The following is a 27,442-nucleotide window of genomic DNA, read 5'->3' on the forward strand; positions in this document are numbered from 1 at the left end:
CCTCTGGCACTGCAGGGAAGAAAAGTCAGGCTTATTGAGCCTCTCCCTATAACTAAAAAGCCTCCAGTCCCAGCAACATCCTTATAAGTCTTTTCTGCACCATCTCAAGTTTAATAGCCTTCCTATAGAAGGGTGACCTGAACTGTACGCAGAATTCTAAAACTGGCTGAACCAATGGCCTTTACAGCTGCAAAATGAGTACAGGAATTGGGAGGTCAATGTGCCAAATGCCTTCTTCACCACCCTGTCTCTCTCTCTCCGACTTCAGGAAAACAGAATTAACATTTTGGGTTGAACATCACTTCTTCAAAACTGTCGAAAGAAAATTCTGAACATATTCTGAGGAGGAGTCATATTTAACTCAAAACATTAACACACTTTCTTTCTCTACAGTTACTGCCAGGTCTGTTGAGTATTTCCAGTGGTGTTTTTAAAGAATAGAAGGGCAGGCTTAAGGCTGATCAAAATTTGTGTTACAAAAACGCAAGAGCTGAAAATCTGAAATATACAAAATGAATTTGGGTAACATACATTTAGACTTATTCTCTGCAATGAAATGTTGAACTCTTTTGTTTCTCTTTCCAAATGCCAACAGAATGGCTTTTTCATCAGATTTGGGCTGGATTTTAATTACAGCTACTTTTCTGGTGAGAATTAATATTTCTTCTGAGAGACAGCCAGGTATCATTTAAATGTTCCTGCTCCACATCCTGGACTGAACAGTTGGGAAGATGAGTGGTGTTGGAAAAGCACAACCAGTCAGGCAGCATCCGAGGAGCAGGAAAATCGACGTTTCGGGCAAAAGCCCTTCATCAGGACTGAAGGCAGGGAGCCTCCAGGGTACAGAGAACAACAGGAGGGGGGTGGGGCTGGAAAGAAGGTATCAAAGAGTACAATGGGTGGATGGGGGTGGGGATGAAGGTGATAGGTCAGAGAGGAGGGTGGAGTGGATAGATCAAAGGAAGATTGGCAGGTAGGACCAGTCACGAGGATGGTGCAGAGCTGGAAGGTTGGAACTGGGGTAAGGTGGAGGGACAGAAATGAGGAAACTGGTGAAGTCCACATTGATGCCCTGGAGTTGAAGTGTTCCGAGGCGGAAGATGAGGCCGACTTCCTGCAAAAATGCCATCCCGTATTCCCAATTCCTCCACCTCTGCCGTATCTGCTCCAGGAAGACCAGTTCCACCACAGAACACACCAGATGGCCTCCTTCTTTAAAGACCGCAATTTCCCTTCCCACGTGGTTGACGATGATCTCCAATGCATTTCATCCACATCCCGCAACTCTGCCCCCAAACCCCACTCCTCCAACCGTAACAAACCGCATCATCCACTGACATTTCCGTCCAAACAGACCCCATCACCAGAGAGATATTTCCCTCCCCACCCCTTTCTGCAAAGACCGTTCCCTCTGTGACTACCTGGTCACGTCCATGCCCCCCAACAACCAACGCTCCCGTCCTGGCACCTTCCCCTGCCACCGCAGGAATTGCAAAACCTGTGTCCAAACCTCTCCCCTCACCTCCATCCAAGGCCTCAAAGGAGCCTTCCACATCCATCAAAGTTTTACTTGCACCTCCACCACTGTCACTTATTGTATCTGTTGCTTCCAATGCGGTCTCCTCATCATTGGGGAGACTGGACACCTCCTCGCAGAGTGTTTTAGGGAACATCTCTGGGACACCTGCACCAATCAATCCCACTGCCCCGTGGCCCAACATTTCAACTCCCCCTCCCATTCTGCCGGGAACATGCAGGTCCTGGATCTCCTCCACTGCCATTCCTTCACCACCCGACGTCTGGAGGAATAATGCCTCATCTTCCGCCTCGGAACACTTCAACCCCAGGGCATCAATGTGGACTTTAACAGTTTCCTCATTTCCCCTCCCCCCACCTTACTCCAGTTCCAACTTTCCATCCTCATGACTGGTCCTACCTGCCAATCTTCCTTTCATCTATCAGCTCCACCCTCCTCTTTGACCTATCACCTTCATCCCCATCCCCACCCCCCTATTGTACTCTTGGCTGCCTTCTCCCCAACCCACCCCCTCCCATTTATCTCTTCACCCTGGAGTCTCCCTGCCTTCAGTCCTGATGAAGGGCTTTTGCCTGAAACGTCGATTTTCCTGCTCCTCGGATGCTGCCTGACTGGCTGTGCTTTTCCAGCACCACTCATCCCGACTCTGATCTCCAGCATCTGAGGTCCTCACTTTTGCCTAGTTGGGAAGATGAGAAAAACTTGCATTTATGTAGCTCTCACACAGTTCTTGGACTCCTCAAAGAGCTTTGCAACTAAATAAACCACAGGGTGGACCATGAGTGGTTAAGCTTAGCAATCAGAAAAATTAATTCAGCTCTGTTGAGCATCACTGATCTGAAACATCCACATCCACAAACACGGTTAGCAATTCCAGTATATTCTGTTTTTCTATCAGAAAAATTAATCTTGAATGCATAGAGAAGGTAGTGGGGGAGCTAGTGATTACAGAATAACAAGAAAATCTCAAGAGGTTCGCAGCCATATGAGGGTTGTGCAGGACACGGATCAGTGATCAATACTAATCACAGACCAGAAACTGAATCTGACTTGGTCTATTTGACTCTGTACTACAGTTAACAATTTAGCAATTTGGCAGTTCATCTTAAATAATTTTCTAAAAGTAAATTAATCTGGTTTAGTTTTGCAGAGTGCCAGGTACGAGGGACAGCCTTACAAAAATGTAATTACTCTGAGCCTAATTAGAGCATTTCTGTATATATTTAGTACTTTACATACCTTTGTAATTGTTGCAAAGTATCTTCAAGGTGGGAGGATGGGTCTCTGCTATCAACAGCATGACTTTGATAGATGTGCTTCCTATAACTGGATTGCTGGTTGCAAAAAGCTTGTAAATTAATTCATCCAGGATTAGGAGGATATTTTTCTCATCCACAGAGAACAACACTGTCCTGAAAGGCAGGATGGCACACAAGGTTATACTAAATATTGTGTCAAACAGGGGGGTGCTCATTGGCTTTGCTTACACTTTGTTTTGTATGTAATAATCTAACAGTATTCAAAAGGCGGAATGCACGTGTCTCCAGCACTGGCTCAAGTGCTTGGACAGGGCTGCAGTTACTGGAAAGTAAAAACTGAAAGAACTGTGGATGCTGAAAATCAGAAACAAAAACAGAAATTGCTGGAAAAATTCAAGCAGGTCTGACAGCATCCATGCAGAAAAATCAGAGTTAATGTTTTGGGTTTAATGACCCTTCCTCAGAATTAAGTGCTGTTACTGCACCTATTTATTATGGAGTAATCTTCAGACCCTGCTCAAGAGAATTGATTTGTGTAGATACTTTAGTTGACAGATGACAGTGAAGGAATTAAAACTATAAAATGGCAACTATAAAACAAAGTTACAACAGCATTGTACTAAACAAATAGGTGTGATAGTTCAATGCTTGGTAGCTGATTCTGAATCATGGCAATACAAATGAATATTGACAAGTGTATCAGTTGGTTATAGTGCTTTTGAATCTTACCATCTCACCTGTTCACCTGCAGGATACCAAGCAGGACAGACACCATAATAGCTCCAGTTTCCACATCGTCAGTGAGCAACAACTGAAGGAGGCGATCAGACTGAAGCACTGCATTGAAAAGGGATAGGCAGTTACTAAAGCAAGCCACAGAGACCTTGCAATTATTGCACTACTGTCCAAATCTTTTCAACTGGCAACTTTTCTAATATCTTACAGCCTTTCAAAGAATCTTTAAAACCCCCAACTGCTTGTTCAAGTAGCTGTAAGACAGGTTAAAGCACTTTTTCAAGAAGCTGAGAACCTTCCTCGTGCCCAGGCCAACGTGTGCTCTGAGTAGGAATTTTTCTCTCAGACAATTGTGAATCCATGGAAATCTTTACTAGAGGGCTGTCAATCTTGCATCATTTAGTATATTTAAGATTTAAATAGACAAACCTTTAATCAGTGAGGGAATTGAGGATTTTGGGAAAAAGCAGGAAAGTGTAGTCAGTTAGAAAGGCATGGACTAGTCAGGAACAGTCAGCATGTTAAGGGAAGGTCATGCCTTACAAATTTGATTGAATTGAATTATTTAAGGAACTGACAAGGAGGATCAATGAGGGTAGTGCAGATGATGTTACCTACATGGATTTTAGAAGGGCACTTAACAAGATCCCAGATTGGTCAAAAAAGTAAAAGCCCATAGTATGCAGGGTAATGTGCCAAATTGGATCCTAAGATGACTTAGTAACACGAAACAAAGGGCAATGGTTGCTCTTGCACATGGAAAGCTGTTTCAACTGGTGGTTCCACAGGGCTCATTGTTGGGACCCCTGCTGGTTGTTTTATACATTAACGACTTGGACTTGAATGTGGGGGGCACAGTTGGGAAATTTGCAGACTACACAAGAATTGTCCGTGTAGTGGATAATGTAGAGGATAACTGTAAGTTCCAAAATGAAAGGTTGGTGGAGCGGGCAGGAAAATGGCAGTCGGAATTCAACTCTGATAAATGTGAGGTAATGCATTTAAAAGGGAATATGAAGTCAGAGATCTTGGTGTGCAAGTAGACAGGTTCCTAAGGTAGCAGTACAAGTAGATAAGGGCTAGATGACCTACTCCTGGTCCTAGTTCTTATGTTCTAAGGCTTATGGAATGCTCTCAGAGTCATAGAGATGTACAGCATCAGTCCAACCCGTCCATGCTGACTAGATATCCCAACCCAATCTAGTCCCACCTGCCAGCACCCGGCCCATATCCCTCCAAACCCTCCCTATTCATATACCCATCCAAATGGCTCTTAAATGTTGCAATTGGACCAGCCTCTACCACTTCCTCTGGCAGCTCATTCCATACCCGTACCACCTTCTGTGTGAAAAAGTTGCCCCTTAGGTCTCTTTTATATCTTTCCCCTCTCACCCTAAACCTATGCCCTCTAGTTCTGGACTCCCCGACTTCACGGAAAAGACTTTGCCTATTTACCCTATCCATGCCCCTCAATTTTGTAAACCTCTATAAAGGTCACCCCTCAGCCTCCGACGCTCCAGGGAAAATAGCCCCAGCCTGTTCAGCCTCTCCCTATAGCTCAAATCCTCCAACCCTGGCAACATCCTTGTAAATCTTTTCTGAACCCTTTCAAGTTTCACAACATCTTTCAGATAGGAAGGAGACCAGAATTGCACGTAATATTCCAACAGCGGCCTAACCAATGTCCTGTACAGCCGCAACATGACCTCCCAACTCCTGTACTCAATACTCTGACCAATAAAAGAAAGCATACCAAACGCCTTCTTCACTATCCTATTTACTTGCGACTCCACTTTCAAGGAGCTATGAACCTGCACTCCAAGGTCTCTTTGTTCAGCAACACTCCCTAGGTCCTTAGCATTAAGTGTATAAGTCCTGCTAAGATTTGCTTTCCCAAAATGGAGCACCTTGCATTTATCTGAATTAAACTCCATCTGCCACTTCTCAGCCCATTGGCCCATCTGATCCAGATCCTGTTGTAATCTGAGTTAACCCTCTTTGCTGTCCACTACACCTCCAATTTTGGTGTCATCTGCAAACTTACTAACTGTACCTTTTATGCTCGCATCCAAATCATTTACGTAAATGACAAAAAGTAGAGGACCCAGCACCGATCCCTGTGGCACTCCACTGGTCACAGGCCTCCAGTCTGAAAAACAACCCTCCACCACCACTTTCTGTCTTCTACCTTTGAGCCAGTTCTGTATCCAAATGGCTAGTTCTGCCTGAATCTTGACTGAGGTATATAATACAAAAGCAGGATATAATGATGAAACTGTATAAGACACTGGTAGGCCACAATTGGATTATTACATGCAGTTCTGGTTACCACATTACAGGAAAGGCATGATTGCTCTGGAGAGAGTGCATAGACAATTTACGAGAATGTCGCCAGGGCTTGGGAATTGTAGCGATGAGGAGAGACTGGAGAGATTGCAGTTATTTTCCCTGGAACAGGAGAAGGCTGAGGGGTGATATGATTGAGGTATGATTGAAGTTGTGAGGGGTAGAGATAGAGTAGACAAGTGGAACCTGTTTTCTCTAACAGAGTTCAAAAGTTAAGTGGCAGAAGGATTAGTGGGAATGTGAAGAAAAAATGTTTTTATGCAGAGGGTAGTGAGTTTATGAGATTCACTGCCTGAATTGGTGGTGGAGACAGAGACCTTAAGCTCTGTTTAAAAGTACCTGGATCTGCACTTTAAGTGCTGTAAGATGCAGGGTTATAGCTGTGTGCAAGAAGATGGGATTAGAATGGGTACCTGGGTGTCTTTGGCTCAGTATGAACCAACTGGACCAAATGGCCACCTTCTTTGCTGCATCATTTCTATGAATCATTACCTCACTGAATGGTGGAGTGGACCCAATGGGCTGAATGGCCTACTTCTACTCCATTCAACAGATTATCTGGTCCTTTACCTCACTGATACTTGCGGGCCTTTGCTGTGTGCAAATTGACTTTAATTATTCTGCACAACAACACCAACAATACTTCAAAATAAAAATCAATGCTTATGAAACACTTAGAGACATCCTGAGTATGAGAAAAATCCTGAGTATGTGAAGTTATCTTAACTGAAAAAACTGATTTACTTGAAATTTTCACCCCCTCAATCATCGTAGATGAGAATAGCCTTTTAGTGCAACAGGATTATTTGGGAAAACCCTTGCTGCCGTCTTTTTGCATACCACATTTCAACCGAACAATTTTCTGAAATGTCCGGTCATGCAAATCACAAAAATAGCTTGAGCACAGATGTTCATAAGCAAAGTTTGTTGGTCTCAGAAACAACTGAATCGTTACGTTCCTCATCTGAACAAATCTACTGAAAACAAGAATTCTACATTTCAAATGTGGTAATCAACTAATCTGGCATAAACACAAGCAAAAAATACTGTTAAATACTTCACAGGTCATAGAGTCAGAGATGTACAGCATGGAAACAGACCCTTCGGTCCAACTTGTCCATGCCGACCAGATATCCTAACCTAATCTAATCCCATTTGCCAGCACTTGGCTCATATCCCTCTAAACGCTTTCTATTTATACACCCATTCAGATGCCTTTTAAATGTTAGTATTATACCCGCCTCCACCACTTCCTCTGGCAGCTCATTCCATGCACGCACCACCTTGCGTGAAAAAGTTGCCCCTTAGGTCCCCTTGATATCTTTCCCTTCTCACCCTAAATTTATGGCCTCTAGTTCTGGACACCACCACTCAAGGGAAAAGACCTTATCTATTTACCCTATTCATGCCCCTCATGATTTATAAACCTTTATAAAGGTCACCACTCAGCCTCTGACACTACAGGGAAAACAGCCCCAGTCTATTCAGCCTCTCCCTATAGCCCTACAGCTCCCTCCAACCCTGGAAACATCCTTGTAAATCTTTTCTGAACCTTTTCAAGTTTCACAATATCCTTTCAATAGGAAGGAGACCAGATTTGCAAACAATATTCCAAAAGTCGCCTAACCAATGTCCTGTACAGCCAGGCACCATTTGCGGAGAGAGCAACTGAGCTAACATTATGGGTCCACTTGCTGCTCCCACCAAAGCTGCCACTTGATCTACTGAGTATTTTCAGTAATTTCTGTCTTTAATTTCAGATTTCCAGCATTTGCAGTGTTTTGCTTTTGCATTAGTTTCCAGTTTGGAAATCTAATTGAAGTACAGTATCAGAATTACTGATTTGAGAAAATAGCGAAGTTCCACACTTGCGTGCAAGTTGATACCATATTGAGAACCATCTGGAAAAAAATAAACTGTATCAAGTTGTTTTTCTGAACATCTTTTCATTTAGAAAAATAGAAGGATTCATGAGACAAAAGATGGCCAAAAGACAAAAGATTGTACACCTGCTGACTATAAAAACTGAGATTATTCATTCCGATTTCATCTTCCAGCTCTTGGCGTATAACCTTACAGGTTGCAGCAACTCAAGTGTACACTGAAATAGTTCTTCTTTTAACATCCTTTCAGGATGGTGGAGGAGCCTGGTGAGTGGCTGTAGTGTATCTAGTGGATGGCACACACTGCTGCCATTGTGATGATGGAGGGAAGCAGTGAATGTTGAAACTGTTAAACAGGATGCCAATCAAGCAGCTGATTTGTCCTGATGGCGTTGAATTTTTCACTCATCTATGCACGTGGAGAGAATTCTGTTACATTCCTGATTTGTGCCTTGTAGATGGTTGACTTGCTTTAGGGGGTCAGGAGGTGAGTTATTCGCCACAGGATTGAGTCTGAGCTGTCCTTACAGCCACATTATTTAGAAGACAATGGGGACTGCAGAAGCTGGAGAAATCAGAGTTGAAAAAACGTGGCGCTGGAAAAGGCACAGCAGGTCAGGCAGCATCCAAGCAGCAAGAGAGTTAACGTTTCAGGCAGGGCCCTTCTTCAGGGCATTATTTATATGGCTAACCCAGTTGTTTCAGGTCAATGGTCAACTTCAGGATGTTGACAGTGGGGTTTCAATGATGTAATACCATTGAATGCCAAAGGGAGATTCTCTTATTAGAGATAATCATTGCTAGGCACTTCTGTGGTATCTTTGAGGAGAAAGTGAGGTCTGCAGATGCTGGAGATCAGAGATGGAAATGTGTTGCTGGAAAAGCGCAGCAGGTCAGGCAGCATCTAGGGAACAGGAGAATCGACGTTTCGGGCATTCCTGAAGAAGGGCTAATGCCCGAAACGTCGATTCTCCTGTTCCCTAAATGCTGCCTGACCTGCTGCGCTTTTCCAGCAACACATTTCCACTTCTGTGGTATACATGTTATTTACCACTCATTGGCCCAAGCTTGAATGTTGTTGACATCTTGCTGCACTTACAGACAGTGTGCTTCAGTATCTGCAGAGTTGTGAATGGTGAACAATGTTCGATCATCAGCAATCTTCCCCACTTCTGGCTTTTTAATGGAAGAAAGGTCATTGTGAAGCAGCTGATGATTGGGTCTGGGACTCTATCCTGAGAAACTCTTGCAGTGATATCCTGAAACTAAGATGACTGACATCCAAAAACCACATCCTTTTTGCTAGGTGTGTCTCCAACCAGCAGAAAGCATTCCCTCCCCCCAACCAACTTCCATTGACTCTAGTTTTGTTCAAGCCCCTCGATGACACACTATGTCAAATGCAGCCTAGATGTCAAAAGGTCAGTCACTCTCATTTAAGCTCTGGGATTCTGCTCTTTTGCTTGTGTTTGAACAACGGCTGTAATAAGGTCACGAGTTGAGAGGCTTCGGCAGAATCAGCGCTGCTTCATAGCACCGTTGATGACCATTTCCTTCACTTTACTGATAATCAAGAGTAGACTGACAGGCAGTAATTGGCTGGATTGGATTTGCACTTTTTTGTCTGAACTTTACACATTGCCACAGAACATACAGCACAGTACAGGCCCTTCATCCCTCGATGTTGCACTGACCTGTGAAAATAATCTGATACCCATCTAACCTACACCGTTCCATTATTATCCATGTGTATTTCAATGCCAATTTAAAAGCCCTTAACGTTGGCGAGCTTACGACTGTTGCAGGCAGGCCGTTCCACGCCCCCTACTACTCTGAGCGAAGAAACTACCCCTTATATCTGTCTTAAATCTATCACTCCTCAATTTAAAGCTATGTCCCCTCATGTTAGCCTTCACCATCTGAGGAAAAAGGCTCTCACTGTCCAACCTATCTAACCCTCTGATTATCTTATATGTCTTGATTAAGTCATCTCTCAGCCGCCTTCTCTCCAACAAAAACAGCCTCAGTTCCCTCAGCCCACAGACTTTCCATCGATGTCAGTGTTATAGTTTGACTGGAACAGTTGGCAAAGACTTCAGTACTATTGCCGGAATATTGTCAAGGCCCATAGTCTTTGCAGTATCATGTATACCAGACCTTTAAGGACATTTGAGAACCAGATGGTCTTTTTATGACACAATTGACAATGACTTCATAAATCACCATTAGACGAGTTTAAATTCCAGATTTAGGGTGTAGGTTTGCTCGCTGAGCTGTAGGTTTGATATCCAGACATTTCATTACCTGGCTAGGTAACATCATCAGTGGCAACCTCCAAGTGAACTGAAGCTGTTTTCTCCTGCATTCTATTATATCTTTCTCCTGGATGGAGTTCCTGGGATTTGTGGTGATGTCATTTCCTGTTCGTTTTCTGAGGGGTTGATAGATGGCATCTAGATCTATGCGTTTGTTTATGGCATTGTGGTTGGAGTGCCAGGCCTCTAGGAATTCTCTGGCATGTCTTTGCTTAGCCTGTCCCAGGATAGATGTGTTGTCCCAGTCGAAATGGTGGTTTTTTTCATCCGTGTGTAGGGCTACGAGGGAGAGAGGGTCGTGTCTTTTTGTGGCTAGCTGGTGTTCGTGTAACCTGGTGGCTAGCTTTCTTCCCGTTTGTCCTACGTAGTGTTTGTGGCAGTCCTTGCATGGAATTTTGTAGATGATGTTGGTTTTGTCCATGGGTTGTACTGGGTCTTTTAAGTTTAGTAGTTTTTGTTTGAGAGTGTTGGTGGGTTTGTGTGTTACTAGGATTCCGAGGGGTCTTAGTAGTCTGGCTGTCATCTCTGAAACTTCTTTGTTGTATGGTAAGGTGGTTAGGGTTTCTGGCTGTGTTTGGTCTGCTTGTTTTGTCTTGAGGAATCTGCGCACTGTATTATTTGAGTATCTGTTCTTCTTGAATACTTTGTATAGATGGTTCTCCTCTGTTTTCCGAAGTTCGTCTGTGCTGTGCTGTCCCATTTCGACTGGGACAACACATCTATCCTGGGACAGGCTAAGCAAAGATATGCCAGAGAATTCCTAGAGGCCTGACACTCCATCCACAACGCCATAAACAAACACATAGATCTAGATGCCATCTATCAACCCCTCAGAAAATGAACATGAAATGACATCACCACAAACCCCAGGAACTCCATCCAGGAGAAAGATATAAATAGAATACAGGAGAAACCAGCTTCGCTTCACTTAGAGGTCGCCACTGATGATGTTACCTAGCCAGGTAATGAAACATCTGGATATCAAACCTACAGCTCAGCGAGCAAACCTACACCCTAAACCTCAACCTGAGCTACAAACCTTCACAAACCTTGCAAAAATTCCAGATTTATTAACTGATTTCAAATTTCACTCCAGTGGTGGGATTCATCAACCTTCTTCCGGAGCATTAACCTAGGTTTCTGCATTATTAGCCCAGTGACCATACCATTGTGCCAGTGCTTCCTCTATTAAGCAAACAATCAATTTTCGTAAACTTCAAAATCATATTCTTACAGCTAAGTCTAAATTGTTAACATAAACTATAAACATGAAGAGATGCAGTAACAAACATTTCTGATAGTGCTGTGGAAGCAAATTCAATCGTGGCTTTCAGAAAGAGGAGAAATCTCCAGGCCTACAGGGTGAAGGAAGCGGAGTAAATTAGCATGAATTACTCTTTCAGAGTGTCAGCACAAACCAAAATGGGCTACTTCTGTTCTATGTGTTGCTGGAAAAGTGCAGCATGTCAGGCAGCATCCAAGGAGCAGGAAAATCGACGGTTCGGGCATAAGCCCTTCAGGAATCCTGAAGAAGGGCTTACGCCCGAAACGTCGATACTCCTGCTCCTTGGATGCTGCCTGACCTGCTGCGCTTTTCCAGCAACACATTTTTCAGCTCTGATCTCCAGCATCTGCAGTCCTCACTTTCTCCTAGTTCTGTTCTATGAAAACACAACTCTAAATCTGAGTTTATTGGCCACCAATCCCAATATCAGTTTCATTGTCCCTTTGTCTATTTACATCCAATTTTACCTCTGTGATATCCATAGAACCATTGAAGAAACCCTAGAAAAGGTACAGTACAGAAAGAGGTCAGTTAGTCCATGTATCAGTGTGTTTGAATAAACCACTTTCCAGCACCTGTCCCTGCAGGTTTCAGCATTTCAGGTGCAGATCCAGGTTCCTTTTAAAGGAATTGAGGGTTTCCGCCTCAGCCAGAAAACCCTACCCGAAAGCTTTTCCTCATGTCCTCTCTAATCCTTCTACTAATCACCTTAAATGGTAGTCCTTGGCAATTGACATTTGCGCTAGGTAAAAGAAGTCTGCCCTTTGCCATTTATATAAATGACTTAGATGAAAATATATAAAGTATGGTTAGTAAGTTTGTGGATGACACCAAAACTGATGGCATAGTTGGCAGTGAAGAAAGTTAGAGAGATTTTGATCAATTGGGTTAATAGGCTGAGGAATGGCAGATGGAGTTTAATTTGGATAAATGTGAAGTATTGCATTTTGGTAAAACAAACAACGGCAGGACTTATACAATTAAAAGGAGAGCATTGGATTGTGCTGTAGGACACAGAGACCCAGAGGTTCAGGTACTTAGCAACCTCGATTATCCAAATGTCGATTATCCGAATTTCGGATTGCCCAAATAAGATCTCAAGTCTCGATGTTTGGTAAACTGTATTGTTCGAGCATTCAATTATCCGAACATTCAATTATCCAGACAAAATACTTCCCGCCCGTGTCATTCGGATAATTTGAGGTTGCCCTGTACGTAATTCTTTGGAACTTGCATCACATGTAGACAGGATAGTTTAGAAGGCATTTAGCACGCTTGTCTTCATTACTCAGGCCTTTGAGTATGAGTTGGAAAGTCATGTTGAGGTAATACAGGATGTTGATGAGGCCTCTTCTGGAGTAGTGTATCTAGTTCTGCTGGCCTTATTATAGGAGGGATATTATCAAGCTGAAGAGGATTCAGAAGGGATTTATCAGGATGCTGCCAGAAATGGAAGGTTTGATTTATAGGGAGAGGCTGAATAAGCTGGGACTTTTATTTTGCTGGAGAATAGGTGGTTGAGGGGTAATCTTATAAAGGTTAATAAAATCAGAAGGGGGATAGATAAAGTGAATGGCAGGTGTCTTTTCCTTATAGTGGAGGATTTCAAAACGAGGGGGAATTTTTAAGGTGAGAGGAGAAAGATTTAAAAGGACATGAGGGGCAATGATTTTACACAGGATGATTCATGTGTGGAATTAAATTCAAGAGGAAGTAGTGGATGCAGATATAGTTACAACATTTAAAATTAATTTGGATAAGTACAGGAATAAGAAAGGTTTGGAGGGATATGGGCAAACAGCAGGCAGGTGGGACCACTTTAATATGGGATTATGGTTGGCATCAACTGGTTGGACCAAAGAGTCGGTTTCCAAGCTGTATGACTCTGTAAACCCCTCATTACTTTGTACACCTCAGTTAAGGAACTATTCAGCTTCTTCTGATCTAAGGAAAACACCCTAGTTTAAGTTGTCCTCATAGTTGCAGTTTTCAAGCTCTGACAACATTCTTGTAAGTCTCCTCCATACTCTGTCTCGAGTAATTATGTCCATACAGCAATGTGGTGACTAGATTTATACACAAAATGCCTGCTGCGGCCTAATCAGTGCCTTAAATAATTTAAGTACATTCCTATATTCATAATTTTGTACTCAATATCTCATTCAGTGAGGGAAAGCATCCCATATGCCTTCTTTACCAATTGTGCTGCTACCTACAGGGATCTGAGGACATGCATTCAAAGGTGTTTCAATTCCTCTACCTCTCTCGTCAACCTTAGCCTATTATATATTCCATTGCTTTGTTTGCCCTCTCCAAAAACATAACTTCCAATCTCTGGGTTAAATTTTATTTGCTACTTTTCCATCCACTCACCCAAACCAGTGATATCATCCTTTTCACTATCACCTGCTTGGCCAAATGTTTTGCTTCATCTTCAATCTTTCCAATCATGTCTCTCACATTTAAGTTTAAATCATTAATATTTACCACAACCAGCAAAGGACCCAACACTGAATCCATTCACAAAACATCTCTCGACTACTACCCTTTGCTTCCTTACACTAAATCGATTTTGGATCCACCTTGTTACATTTCCCTGTTATCTTATCAGCTTTAGTTTAGTGTGTCATGTGGGACTTTGTCAAATGCCTTGCTGAAATCCATTGCAGTACCCTTACCAATCCTCTTTGTTATTTCCTCAGAATATTGATATATTAGTAATCTTTCAAATATCATTTTCATTGACTCTTTATCTATTTCTGTCCAATTCTGACACTGTGATAGCCATTGGGACATTTTTCTACACGAACAGTACTGAAACAAATGCAAATTTTAATTACTAGTAACAATACCCACAGCCAAATAAAACTAAAGCACTGGCTCAGACTTACCATGTTGAATCAGCTGAATGTGGTCACTAAGAAGCCAGCAAAGGGAGTTAGTCACATTGAGGAAACAGCGCAGAAAATCTTGTTTGATGTCATCCTTGAATTAAGAACAATTTGTTAAAACATTTTCAAGCAGGCAAAGATGTATTCAAATGCACTTTCTTTCTATGTTATATCAATATTGTAGTTTCTGATCTTAGGTTTTAGTTACGCATCACCAACAATAAGATGTTTACAAAGAGCAAACATCATTGAAACAGGTCATTCATGGCATTTTGCTCCATTTGAACCCTTGCCCAACCTTCCATACCTAATTCAATTAACATTATCCTCAATTGACTTCTGCTTCACACACTTAACTAATTTACCTTAAAAAGTAATTACATTATTTGAATTAACTGTTCTATGGTAGTGAGCTTCGCATTCTCAATGCCCTGCAGGTAAAGAAGTTGCTTCTGAATTCCATATTTGACTTCTTACTGATTGTCTATTGATTGCTTCTAATTTGGCTCATGCCCACATGTGAAAATATTCTTAACATGTTGACTCAATCAAAATCTTTCATAATTTAAAATATTTTTATTGGTTCACTCCTTGGTGTTCTCTTTTCCAAAGTCAAGAACCCATTCATTGTTTTCCAAATATACAAATTCAGTCTTGATATCATTCTTTACTTGCAACCTTATCAGTGCCTCAAGATCACTTTTACATGATGGTGCCTAGAGTTGTATGGATACCACATTAACTATTCACCAGCCCTTGGCAGTATACCGATCACTTACAAATTACTAAATATGTGTAATAGCACCTCATCTGTGTCTGTTCACACAGGAGCAGAGAACTGTTGACTTTGCTTGATTGACATCTCCATGAGGTTAATGTAAGTTATTCTGTGATTTTTTTTGCCACTGTCTCAATGTAATTTGCACAAGGTGAAGAGGTGTTAAATTTTAAGGCTTCTGTTACTGATACATTAATGGTTGGTCTGACACTTTGCTAGCATTATACGAACTACTTTATTTAAAAAAGCTATGAATTGACATTTCTTTTATAAGCAGTTTCACATTTTGGATGGCGTCGTAAAGGCATCTGAGCGAAGTGAACTACGGTGAGATTTGTGGCAGAATAAGTTGAAAGGTCCAGCAAGGTCTATCTCAGTGCAACTTACTGCATCTTTTATGCATTTGCCAAGCAGTGAGGTGCGGAGGTGATGTGCTGCCAATTACAGGGATTATGGCAACTGAGGGCACTAGCTGGGTCAATGGGCACTGGCATCCCACATTTGCCAACCCTCATGATCATCATGGTATGCTTCCAATTCACTTGTAGTCCATTTAGGAAGTACAGGATCTGCATGCTTATTGCATTAATGCATTGTCTTGTCTCTCTGTGCCAATTAGCACAGTCAAGCAACAGTAAGTTTTCAATTGAGGTGGGGTGTGTACATGTTGCTGCAAGACTGTGAGTCATGTCAACCTCACACCTGCAGTATTTTCCAGCTGCTTACATGGCAAACACAGCAAGCAAGCAGCCGTGTCACAAAGGGGAATAGCCCTCAGCAAAATCCATGGAGGCAGCCATCAGTCAAGAGGTCTCAACATAGTACCTATTTATATGGTTTTCTTAATAACATGATGTGTAATTAGGCAGACATGAATAGGGAGTACAAGGTGAAGGAACCTATTGGGGACAGTGACCATAACATGATAGAATTCACCCTTCAGTTTGAAAGGGAGAAGCTGGAATCACAATACTTATGGTATAACAATTGAGGTAACTACAAAGACATGAGCAAGGAGCTGGTCAGAGTTGTTTGGAAGGGGAACCAGCAGGAAAGGCAGTGGAGCAGCAATTCTTCGCAAGGAAGAAGAAGCATACTAAGGGGAGAATGAGGGAAACGTGGTTGACAAGGGAAGGCAGAAGCAGCATAAAAGCAAACAAAAAAGCATACGATGTATATAAGAATATAACAACTAGGGGCAGGAGGAGGCCATCTGATCCTTCAAGTCTAATTCGCTATTCAATAAGATCATGGCTGATCGCGAGTTTCGAGAAGTTTGTAGCTCAGGTCGAGGTTCTGGATGTAAGTTTGCTCGCTGAGCTGAAAGGTTCATTTTCAGACATTTCGTCACCATACCTCCGGTGATGCACTGGTGGTATGGCCCGTTTTTTATTTATGTGTTTAGGTTTCCTTGGAAAGAGAGAGAGAGAGAGAGAGAGAGCGCGAGAGCGAGAGACAGAGAGAGAAAGAGACAGAGAGAGAAAAAACACGCAGAGAGAGACACACAGAAAGAGAGAGAGAGAGACAGCGACAGAGACAGCGACAGAGAGAGAGAGAGACAGAGAGAGAGACAGAGAGAGAGAGACAGAGAGAGAGAGAGAGAGAGACAGAGAGAGAGAGACAGAGAGAGAGAGACAGAGAGAGAGAGACAGAGAGAGAGAGAGACAGAGAGAGAGAGAGACAGAGAGAGAGAGAGACAGAGAGAGAGAGACAGAGAGAGGGAAGATTATTTATGAGAATAAGCCTATTAGTAATATAAAAGGACGACGGCACAAGATTTTTTTTAGATACCTAAAAAATTAAGAGAGAGGCAAGAGTGAACATTGAACTACTGGAAAATGAGGCGGGAAAAGAAGTTATGGAGAACAAAAAATGGCAGAGGAAGTGAACGGATACTTTACATCAGTCTTCACGGTGCAAGATATCAATAGCATATGAGAACTCCATAAGAGTTAGGGGGCAGAGGTGAGTGCAGTGGCCATCGTTAAGGAGAAGGTGTTGGGAAGCTCAAAGTCTGAAAGTGAAAAAAAAAAATCACTTGGACCAGTTGGACTACATTCAGGATGCATTGGTCGTGACTTTTCAGGAATCACTGGAGTCAGGGAAGGTCCTGGAGGACTGGAAAATGGCTAATTTAACACCCCTATTTAAGAAAGGAGCGAGACAGAAGATGGGTAAATATAGGGTCAATCTACATGCTCCACGTCTTATAAACTGGTAACAGAAGTGAAATCTTCAGCTTGTAGCCTACTGCTAAGTCTTATAAATAGAATTCATGCAAATATGGTTCGCAGCTAGACAGACCGAAACTACAAGTATAAATCACCTCAACAGCTTGGAGGAATCGAGTTTGCAGGCGTCGTGCCAACATCATCAGATTATCTGAAGCTGATGGCAAAACCTTTTCATAAAACTCTTCAACATCTTCCTTTGGATTCAGACCAACACAGACAGTACTGAAAGGAATCAATTCAATTCACCATTAATTTTATAAACTCAAAATATTTCAATAATTTTTTTTTAAACCAGCAACACATTCACCCAGCAAAGCCAGGATATCCAACAGGATATTTATGTCAAATATAAATCTTTAGCTTTGGCAACCAAACAAGTTGAAAATGTGTTGCTGGAAAAGCACAGCAGGTCAGGCAGCATCCAAGGAACAGGAAGGGCTTATGCCCGAAACGTCGATTCTCCTGTTCCTTGGATGCTGCCTGACCTGCTGTGCTTTTCCAGCAACACATTTTCAGCTCTGATCTCCAACATCTGCAGTCCTCACTTTCTCCCCAACCAAACAAGTTGTCCAGTTTGACAGTTAACGATGATGGAAAAATCTATAGTCAAAAGGACTCAGGTTTTTTTGCATGGGCAATAATTTATAAGGGTTCACATGGTCCACAATTGTTTTCTGTGAACATTAAGAGTGAGACTCAAATCTAGAGATTTACTGGTGAACTTATTAGAGAGTTTCAAGTAACATAAACTATGAGAATACAAGTTAGAGTTCTTCACAACCATTGGATGAAGTAACATTAAATGAAGACTACAAGCATTCCATTTGATTGGGAGGAACTAAATAGTGATTCCTTTGTTGACTACCATTGCATAATCTGCAAGTGTGATCCTTAGCTTTGAATCACTTGCCTTTTAATTACCTGCCCTGCTCCAGCTATTTATATTGGTCCTATGAAGCTCAATGAAAGCTTGAGAGGCAGCACCTATCAATTAAATACTTTCAAATTCAATATCAATTGCACTCATTTCAGATTACAATCCTGGTTCCATTTTTTCTGGTGTAAGTAATGATTCTGCTGATGTCATTCACACCTCCTCTAGACCCATTTTATCTTTCTTTAGTTTTTGTTTATTCATTCACAGTATGAGGGCGCCTATGTCTGGGCCAGCATTTATTGCCATCCCTAATTGCTCAGAGAGCAGTTAAGAGTCAACCACAGTGCTGTGGGTCTGGAGTCACATGTAGGCCAGACCAGGTAAGGATGGCAGTTTCCTTCCCTTAAGGTCATTAGTGAACCAGATGGGTTTTTCCAACAATCGACAATGAATTCATGGTCATCATTAGACTCCTAATTCCAGATTTTTGTTGAATTCAAATTCTACCAACTGCTGTGGCAGGATTTGAACCCAGTCCCCAGAACATTACCTTGGTCTGTGAATTAACAGTCCAGCGATAGTACCACTAGGCCATCACCTCTCCCGCGCCTCCAACACCTCCTCTGGACCCACCTTATCTTTCTTTACTTGCTCCATTGCCACCCTCTTTTGCCTTATACTATCGTCTCTTGTGTCAGTCACAGACTCCTGCTTTCGGCCTCAAAATTTCTCTCCTCACGTCCAGGTTTGCTTGAAAAAAAATAGTAAACCCTTTCAGCTTCTATTTCTGAGAAAAGGTCATTGGCCTGAAACAACTAACTATATTCTGTTCCCCATTTGTTCTCAAATCGGCACAGTGTTCTGGTTAATTGAGTGATTTAAGTCAATTCATCTTTTTGTGTCTCTAACATGTTAGAAGACCATAAAAGAACATATTTCACATTATTATATCCTGGTCAGGGGTACTGGGGATTGATTGTGTGCCTGGATTGTGTCCCTTTTTTCCATGATCAGAACTCACTATATTAGCTGTGCTGTTCCAGGAGCACGTGACTGAAAAAATGAACCCTGTTAATTTGCATTGTGAATTTCTTTTTGGCTGAAATATACTCTGGATGGTGTATTGAAGGAATGATGGAAATTCATGTCATAAACCAAAGCTTTATAACATGAGACAAAAAAAATGAACCTACACCACATTTGATAGCTAGCTTGTTTGATTTGAGGAAAATAGTTTTTATTGACACTAAAATCTGATTACTTTGGACAAAAGTATGCCAAACAGATTTCAGCTTGAAACCTAAATTGCCAGATTGTCTTTCAATTCATGTTCACCACCAGAACAGAAAAGTCCATAATGGAACGCTACCACCTGCAAGTTCCACAGAAGCTGCACACCATCTAACTATATTACTGTACATTCAGTGTCGCTGGGTCAAAATCAGGGACATCCCTTCCCAGCAGCACTTTTGATACAACAGTACCCCAAGGACTGCAGCATGTTCAAGATGCCAGCTTACCACCACCTTCTCAACCCCAGTTAGAGTTTGGCAATAAATGCTGGCCCAGCCAGTGACATCCACATCCCACAATAGAATATGACACACACTGCCAAGCATTCAAGAATCCCCAATATCATGGATAGGAGGTAATTACTTATTAATGAATACCACGTCACAGTCTTCTGCTTTTGGCAAGGATTAATGCTTAACTCCTTTGTATTTGCACAAACAATGTTTCATTGCATTTAAAACAAAAACACATTGGTTTGAGCACTTAAATGGAATTCATACCCAAATCCTTCCTGTGGATGCCTTTAGGAATAGAATTAACTTTTTCTAAAGCATAACTACATAAACAATGTGGAATGGAACATTAATTAAGGATTCCTGATCTACTTTACCTGACTATCTCAGCCAGATCTACAGCTGTGGACCAGCTTCCTGGAATATTGTAGTAGTCTTGTTTAAGCACCAGTATACAATACTGAATTAGGTCATAATAATAAATATCCTCTTTTAGTTTCTGTAATTCTTTGCTTTCTACAGGTGGTTTCTTCAGGATTTCTGTAAAAAAGTATGTGGAAGACTTTGAAAGAGAATGGGTTAATGCTACACAAGAAACAAAATTTCAAGACAGCTTAGAGAATATGGAAACATCACAGTGTAATCCCGAGTACCATTTACAACTGAGGAGATTTAGAAACAAAATCCTAACTACTATGTGATTGAGAGATTCAGAACAGTATGAAAAGAAAAATGCCTGTTTCCCCAAGCACCAATGTGGCTTTCATTGTAATACCTTGAAATCTCTACAAACATTTTTACTTAGCTCGCCTTTTGATGTTGATAAACATCAGCAGCGGCCATCCAATTTTTAAAAAGTCGGCAACCCACCAGTGAATGCCATGTATAGATCATGATGGGCTGACTAGACAAGCTTTTCTCATCACCTTACAGATATTTATGATGCCGCGAATCCAAGACCAAAACTACTGCAACCTTCCTGATATAAATCATACACTATTTAAGAGCCAAAAACAAAATCAGGATGCACGTTCCCACCAACATTGAAATCCAAAGGTACAATGAATGAATAAAATATTCTAAAATGCCCCAGAATGTACACTGGAAGTTGCAACTGTGTTATAACATAAATAAATGTAAAGTTAGGCACACAATGGCTTCACAGAATATGCATGTAAATGTGTAAATGCATTTCACATAAACATCAATAACTTGCATTCACACAGCAGTTTTAATATAGTAAGATGCCAGCGATGTTGAATTTAAAAAAAGCCTGGCTCTGAGAAGGTGACAAGCTTTTGAGTAAAGAGGTAAAATTAGGGGAGTGCCTTAATGGAGGAGAGGGGTAAAAAGGGAGTATCGGTGTTTGGTGCCTCAGCAGTTTACTGCACAACCACCTATGGTAAAGGAATAAAAATTTACAATTACAAGAGTTCAGAATTGAAAGAGTGCATAGATCTGGGAGGAGCACAGGGATGAAAGAGGCAAGGGAGATGAAGGTCAAAGGGATGGAGTGATGTAAAAACAAGGATGAGAACTTTAAAAACTGAGGGCAGGAACCAACAGATATCAGCAAGCATTGCAGTTTGTTAACATGACTTGGTGCACAGGAGGGCATGCTCAGCAGATTGATTAAGTGTAAGTTTCCCAAGGGTGCAAGGCTTTAAATCAGCCTGTGTCACTCAGGGTCAGAGTCAGAGTCAGTCATACAGCAAGAAAACAGACCCTTCAATCCAACCAGTCCATGCCAAACATAATCCCAGACTAAAGTAGTCCCACATGCCAGATCCTGGCCCATTTCCCTCCTGTTCATGCACTAATCCAAATGTCTTTTAAATATTGTAACTGTACCACACATCTAACACTTCCTCAGGAAGTTCATTCCACATTCAAACCACCCTCTGTATAAAAAAAATGCCATTCATGTCTTTTTGAAACCTTTTTCCTGTCACCTTAAAAATGTGCTCCTTAGTCTTGAAATTCCCCAATTCTAGGGAAAAGATACCTCCAATTAACTTTGCCTTTAAGCCTCATTAGTTTATAAACTTCTATAAGGTCATAGCGAAGATTTGTAGCTCAGGTTGAGGGTCTGGATGTAGGTTTGCTCACTGAGCCGGAAGGTTCATTTCCAGACATTTCGTCACCCTACTAGGTAACATCTTGAGTGGGCCTCCGGGCGAAGTAATGCTGATGATTCCTGCTTTCTATTTATATGTTTGTGTTTCTTTGGGTTGGTAATGTCATTTCCTGTTCGTTTTCTCAGGGGGTGGTAGATGGGGTCTAACCCTATGTGTTTGTTGATAGCGTTCCAGTTGGAATGTCATGCTTCTAGGAATTCTCGTGTGTGTCTCAGTTATGTGTCTGTAAACATATAAATAGAAAGCAGGAATCATCAGCAGTGCTTCGCCCGGAGGCCCACTGAAGATGTTACCTAGTAGGATGACAAAATGTCTCGAAATGAACCTTCCAGTTTAGCTACCTTTCTTGAATGATTTACTGCATGAAAAGATTAAAAGGTAAATTACATAAGAAAGCTGAGGTTGTCTGATTTTGTCACAATTAATACAATTCCTTACCTTTCAGTTTTAGCAGGAGGGTAGGAATCTTATCATTTGAACTTTCTGCAACTTCAGCTGCCAAGTTAAAAATTTGGCAATTCACCTCTTCCCCCAAATTATTCATGGCTGCAGCCCTGATCATTTGGCACAAAATAGGAGAGGTACCTTGATCAGTGGAAAATGCATTACAAGTGTTCACAGCACAACAACATTCTCACAATTTAAAAGAGCAGCTTTGACTGCAAAAAAACTATCAAAAAGTTCATTAGTCATCAGATGAACTACCGGGATTGATGGTTCCACGGCAGAATTCTCACCATAGTCATGTGTGATGAAGGAGCAGCGCTGCGAAAGCTAGTACTTCCAAATAAACCTGTTGGACTATAACCTGACATTGTGTCAGGTTATAGACATGGAGTCATAGAGATATACGGCACAGAAACACACCTGAAACTTTAAATTTGAATTCTCTTCAGAGATGCTGCCAAATCTGCTGAGCTTTTCCATCAGCTTCTGTTTTTGTTTCAGAAACTGAAGGTTTTGGGCTCAAGCTTTATTTACATGATATGGAGATGCCGGTGTTGGACTGGGGTGTACAAAGTTAAAAATCACACAACACCAGGTTATAGTCCAACTGGTTTAATTGGAAACATAAGCTTTCGGAGCCCCGCCGTAGGGGGAGACAGGGGGGGGGGGGAGACAGAGGGGGGGGAGACGGGGGGGGGGGGGGGGGGGGAGACAGGTGGGGGGGAGACGGGGGGGGGGGGGAGACAGGTGGGGGGGAGAGACAGGGGGGGGGAGACAGAGGGGGGGGGAGACAGAGGGGGGGGGAGAGACGGGGGGGGGGGGAGACGGGGGGGGAGAGACAGGGGGGGAGAGACAGAGGGGGGAGAGACAGAGGGGGGGAGAGACAGAGGGGGGGGAGACAGAGGGGGGGGAGACAGAGGGGGGGGAGACAGAGGGGGGGGAGACAGAGGGGGAGGAGACAGAGGGGGGGGAGACAGAGGGGGGGGAGACAGAGGGGGGGGGAGACAGAGGGGGGGGGAGACAGAGGGGGGGGAGACAGAGGGGGGGGAGACAGAGGGGGGGGGGAGAGAGGGGGAGGGGAAGGGGGAGGGGGGAGGGAGGGGGAGGGGAGGGGGGAGGGGAGGGGGAGGGGAGGGGGGAGAGAGGGGGAAGGGAGGGGGGAGGAAAGGGGGGGAGAGAGGGGGAGGGGAGGGGGGAGAGAGGGGGAGGGGGGAGAGAGGGGGAGGGGAGGGGGGGAGAGAGGGGGAGGGGAGGAGGGAGAGAGGGGGAGGGGAGGGGGAGGGGAGGGGGAGAGAGGGGGAGGGGAGGGGGGAGAGAGGGGGAGGGGAGGGGGGAGAGAGGGGGAGGGGAGGGGGAGAGGGGGGGAGAGAGGGGGAGGGGAGGGGGAGAGGGGGAGGGGAGGGGGGAGAGAGGGGGAGGGGAGGGGGGAGAGAGGGGGAGTGAGGGGGAGCGGAGGGAGGGGAGGGGGGAGGAGGGGAGGAGGGGGGGAGGGGGGGAGGGGGGGAGTGGAGGGGGGAGGGGGGGAGGGAGGGGGAGGGGAGAGGCGGAGGGAGGGGGAGGGGAGGGGGGAGGGGAGGGGGAGGGGAGGGGGGAGAGAGGGGGAAGGGAGGGGGGAGGAGAGGGGGGAGAGAGGGAGAGGGGGGGAGAGAGGGGGAGGGGAGGGGGGGAGAGAGGGGGAGGGGAGGAGGGAGAGAGGGGGAGGGGAGGGGGAGAGAGGGGGAGGGGAGGGGAGAGAGGGGGAGGGGAGGGGGGAGAGAGGGGGAGGGGAGGGGGAGGAGAGGGGGGAGAGAGGGGGAGGGGAGGGGGGAGAGAGGGGGAGGGGAGGGTGGAGAGAGGGGGAGGGGAGGGGGGAGAGAGGGGGAGGGGAGAGAGAGGGGGAGGGGAGAGAGGGGGAGGGGAGGGGGGGAGAGAGGGGGAGGGGGGGGATAGAGGGGGAGGGGAGGGGGGAGAGATGGGAGGGGAGGGAGGGGGAGAGAGTGGGAGGGGAGGGGGGAGACAGGGGGAGGGGAGGGGGGGAGAGAGGGGGAGGGGAGGGGGGGAGAGAGGGGGAGGGGAGGGGGGGAGAGAGGGGGAGGGGAGGGGGGGAGGGGGAGGGAGGGGGAGCGGAGGGAGGGGAGGGGGAGTGGAGGGGGGGAGTGGAGGGGGAGGGAGGGGGAGGGGAGGGGGGAGTGGAGGGGGGGAGTGGAGGGGGAGGGGGGGAGGGAGGGGAGGGGAGGGAGGGGAGGGGGGGGAGGGTGGGGAGGGAGGGGGAGGGGAGGGGGAGGGGAGGGGGAGAGGGGGAGGGGGGAGAGGGGGAGGGAGGGGGGAGAGGGAGGGGGAGGGAGGGGGGGAGAGGGGGGGAGGAGGGGGAGGAGGGGGGAGAGGGGGAGGGGGGGGGGGTGAGGGGGAGGGTGGGGGTGGGTGGGGAGGGGGGGTGAGGGGAGGGAGGGGGGGTGAGGAGGGGGGGGAGAGAGGGGGAGGGGAGGGGGTGAGGGGGAGGGAGGGGGAGAGAGGGGGTGGGGGAGGGGGGAGGGAGGGGGGGAGGGGAGGGGGTGGGGAGGGGGTGGGGAGGGGGGGGAGGGGAGGGGGGGAGTGAGGGGGGTGGGGAGGGGGTGGGGTGGGGGGTGGAGGGGGGTGGGGAGGGGGTGGGGTGGGGGGGGGAGTGTGGGGGGGTGGGGTGGGGGGGTGGGGGGGGTGGGGTGGTGGGAGGGGTGGGGGGAGTGGGGGAGGGGAGGGGGGTGAGGGGGAGGGTGGGGGTGAGGGGGAGGGGTGGGGGGAGAGAGGGGGGAGGGGGTGGGAGGGGGGAGGGAGGGGGAGGGGGTGGTGGGGTGAGGGGGGAGGGAGGGGGAGGGGAGGGGGGAGGGGGGAGGGGGGGGGGAGGGTGGGGGTGGGGTGGGGGAGGTGGGGGTGGGTGGGGAGGGTGGGGTGTGGTGGGGGGGGTGGGGGGTGGGGGGGGGGTGAGGGGGGGGGGGGTGGGGTGGGGTGGGGGGTGGGGTGGGGGGGGTGGGGGGGTGGTGGGTGGGTGGGGGGTGGGGTGGGGGGTGTGTGGGGGTGGGTGGGGGTGGGGGGTGGGGGAGGGGGTGGGGGGAGGGGTGGGGTGGGGGGTGGGGGTGGGGTGGGGGAGTGGGGTGGGGTGGTGGGGGGAGGGGGGGGTGGGTGGGGGGTGGGTGGGAGGGGGGGTGGGGGGGTGTGGGGGAGTGGGGTGGGGTGGGTGGGGGTGGGTGGGGGTGGGGGGGTGGTGGGGGGGGGTGTGAGGGGGGTGGGGGGTGAGGGGTGGGGTGGGGGGTGGGTGGGGGTGGGGGTGGGGGTGGGTGGGGGGTGGGTGGGGGTGGGGGAGGGGTGGGGGGTGTGTGGGGGGTGGGAGGGGGTGGGGTGGGGGTGGGTGGGGGGTGGGGTGGGGGGGGGGGGGAGGTGGGGTGGTGGGGGGGAGGGGGAGGGGGAGGGGAGTGGGGGAGGGGGGGTGAGGGGGGGAGGTGGGGGGGGGGGTGGGGGGAGGGTGGGGGGGTGGGGGGGGAGGGGGGGTGAGGGGGGAGGGGAGGGGGGGTGGGTGGGGGTGGGAGGGGTGGGGGGAGGGGGGGGTGGGGGTGGGGAGGGTGGGGTGGGGGAGGGGGTGGGAGGGGGGGAGTGGGGGGGTGGGGGGGAGGGGGGGGGGGGGAGGGTGGGGGGGGGAGGGGGGGGAGGGGGTGGGAGGGGTGGGGGGTGGGGGGTGAGGGGGTGGGTGGGGGGAGTGGGGGGAGGGGAGGGGGGGGTGGGGGTGGGGTGGGGGGGTGTGGGGGGGTGGGGTGTGGGGGGGTGGGGGGGGGTGAGGGGGGGGAGTGGGGGGGTGGGAGGGGGTGGGGAGGGGGTGGGTGGGGGGGAGGGTGGGGGGGTGGGGGGGTGGTGGGGTGGGGGTGTGGGTGGGGGGTGGGGGTGGGGGGGGTGTGGGGGTGGTGGGGTGTGGGGGGGTGGGGGGGTGGTGGGGGTGGGTGGGGGGGTGGGGGGTGGGGGTGGGTGGGAGTGGGGGTGGGGTGGGGGGGTGTGGGTGGTGGTGGGGGTGGGTGGGGGGAGGGGGGTGTGGGGTGGGGGGGAGGGGTGGGGGGGTGGGGAGGGGTGGGGGGTGGGGGTGTGGGGTGGGGGTGGGGGTGGGGTGGGGGTGGTGAGGGGGTGGGAGTGGGGGTGGGTGAGGGGGAGGGGTGGGGGTGGTGGGGGTGGGGTGGTGGGGGTTGGGGTGGGGTGGGGGTTGGGGGGGTGGTGGGGGGTGTGTGGGGTGGGGTGGGGGGTGTGGGGGTGGGGGTGAGTGGGGGGGAGGGGTGGGGGGGAGGTGGGGGGGTGGGTGGGGGGTGAGTGGGGGGTGGTTGGGGGGGGTGGGGGGTGTGTGGAGGGGGGGGGGGGTGTGGGGGGGTGGGGGGGGTGTGGGGGGTGGGGTGGGGGGGTGTGGGGTGGGGTGGGGGGGTGGTGGGGGGGTGGGGGGGGGGGGTGTGGGGGGGAGGGGTGGGGGTGGGTGGGAGGGGGAGGGGGGGAGTGTGGGGGAGGGGTGGGGGGGGGAGTGGGGTGGTGGGGGTGTGGGGTGGGTGGGGGTGTGTGGGGGGTGGGGGGGGGGTGTGGGGGTGGGGTGGGGGGTGGGGGGGGGGTGGGGGGGAGAGGTGGGGGAGGGGTGGGGGGGAGAGGGGGGTGGGGTGGGGGGGTGGGTGGGGTGGGGTGGGGGGGGTGTGTGGGGGTGTGGGGTGGGGGGGTTGTGGGGGTGGGGTGGGGGGGTGAGTGGGGGTGGGGTGGGGGGGGTGGTGGGGTGTGGGGGTGGGGGGTGGGGGGGTGGGTGGGGGGGTGGGGGGGTGAGTGGGGGTGGGGTGGGGGGGGAGAGGGGGTGGGGGAGGGGGGGAGTGGGGGGGTGGGGTGGGGGGGGGTGTGGGGGTGGGGGGTGTGTGGGGGGGGTGGGGGGAGGGGGTGGGTGGGGGGGTGAGGGGGAGGGGTGGGGGGTGTGAGGGGGTGGGGTGGGGGGGTGAGTGGGGTGGGGTGGGGGGGTGTGGGGGTGGGGTGGGGGGGAGGGGTGGGGGGTGAGGGGGGTGGGGAGGGGTGGGAGGGGGGTGGGGAGGGGGGGAGTGGGGGGTGGGGAGGGGGGGAGAGAGGGGGAGGGGTGGGGGGGGAGTGGGGGGTGGGGAGGGGGGGAGTGGGGGTGGGGGAGTGGGGGTGGGGTGGGGGAGTGGGGGGAGGGGAGGGGGGGAGAGGGGGGGGGGGG

General features: G+C 48.0%; 1 protein-coding gene across 1 annotated transcript in view; it reads right to left on the reverse strand.

Annotated features, from left to right (window-relative positions):
• Window positions 1-22,353, reverse strand: part of iqcb1 (IQ motif containing B1) — a 51,339-nt gene extending 28,986 nt beyond the window's left edge. The window contains exons 1-6 of the mRNA XM_087989344.1: window positions 22,243-22,353; window positions 20,044-20,206; window positions 17,356-17,485; window positions 14,252-14,345; window positions 3,534-3,633; window positions 2,777-2,949 (exon numbers count right to left, since the gene is read on the reverse strand). Of these exons, the coding sequence (XP_087845470.1) occupies window positions 2,777-2,949; window positions 3,534-3,633; window positions 14,252-14,345; window positions 17,356-17,485; window positions 20,044-20,206; window positions 22,243-22,348 (766 nt within the window). The 5' untranslated portion in view covers window positions 22,349-22,353. The remainder of the gene's footprint in view (window positions 1-2,776; window positions 2,950-3,533; window positions 3,634-14,251; window positions 14,346-17,355; window positions 17,486-20,043; window positions 20,207-22,242) is intronic.
• Window positions 22,354-27,442: the final 5,089 nt, after the last annotated feature.

Source organism: Chiloscyllium plagiosum, unplaced genomic scaffold (assembly GCF_037043375.1).
Source record: "Chiloscyllium plagiosum isolate Xiang-an unplaced genomic scaffold, Cpla_swu_hap1 HiC_scaffold_7, whole genome shotgun sequence".
Lineage (NCBI taxonomy): Eukaryota > Metazoa > Chordata > Chondrichthyes > Orectolobiformes > Hemiscylliidae > Chiloscyllium > Chiloscyllium plagiosum.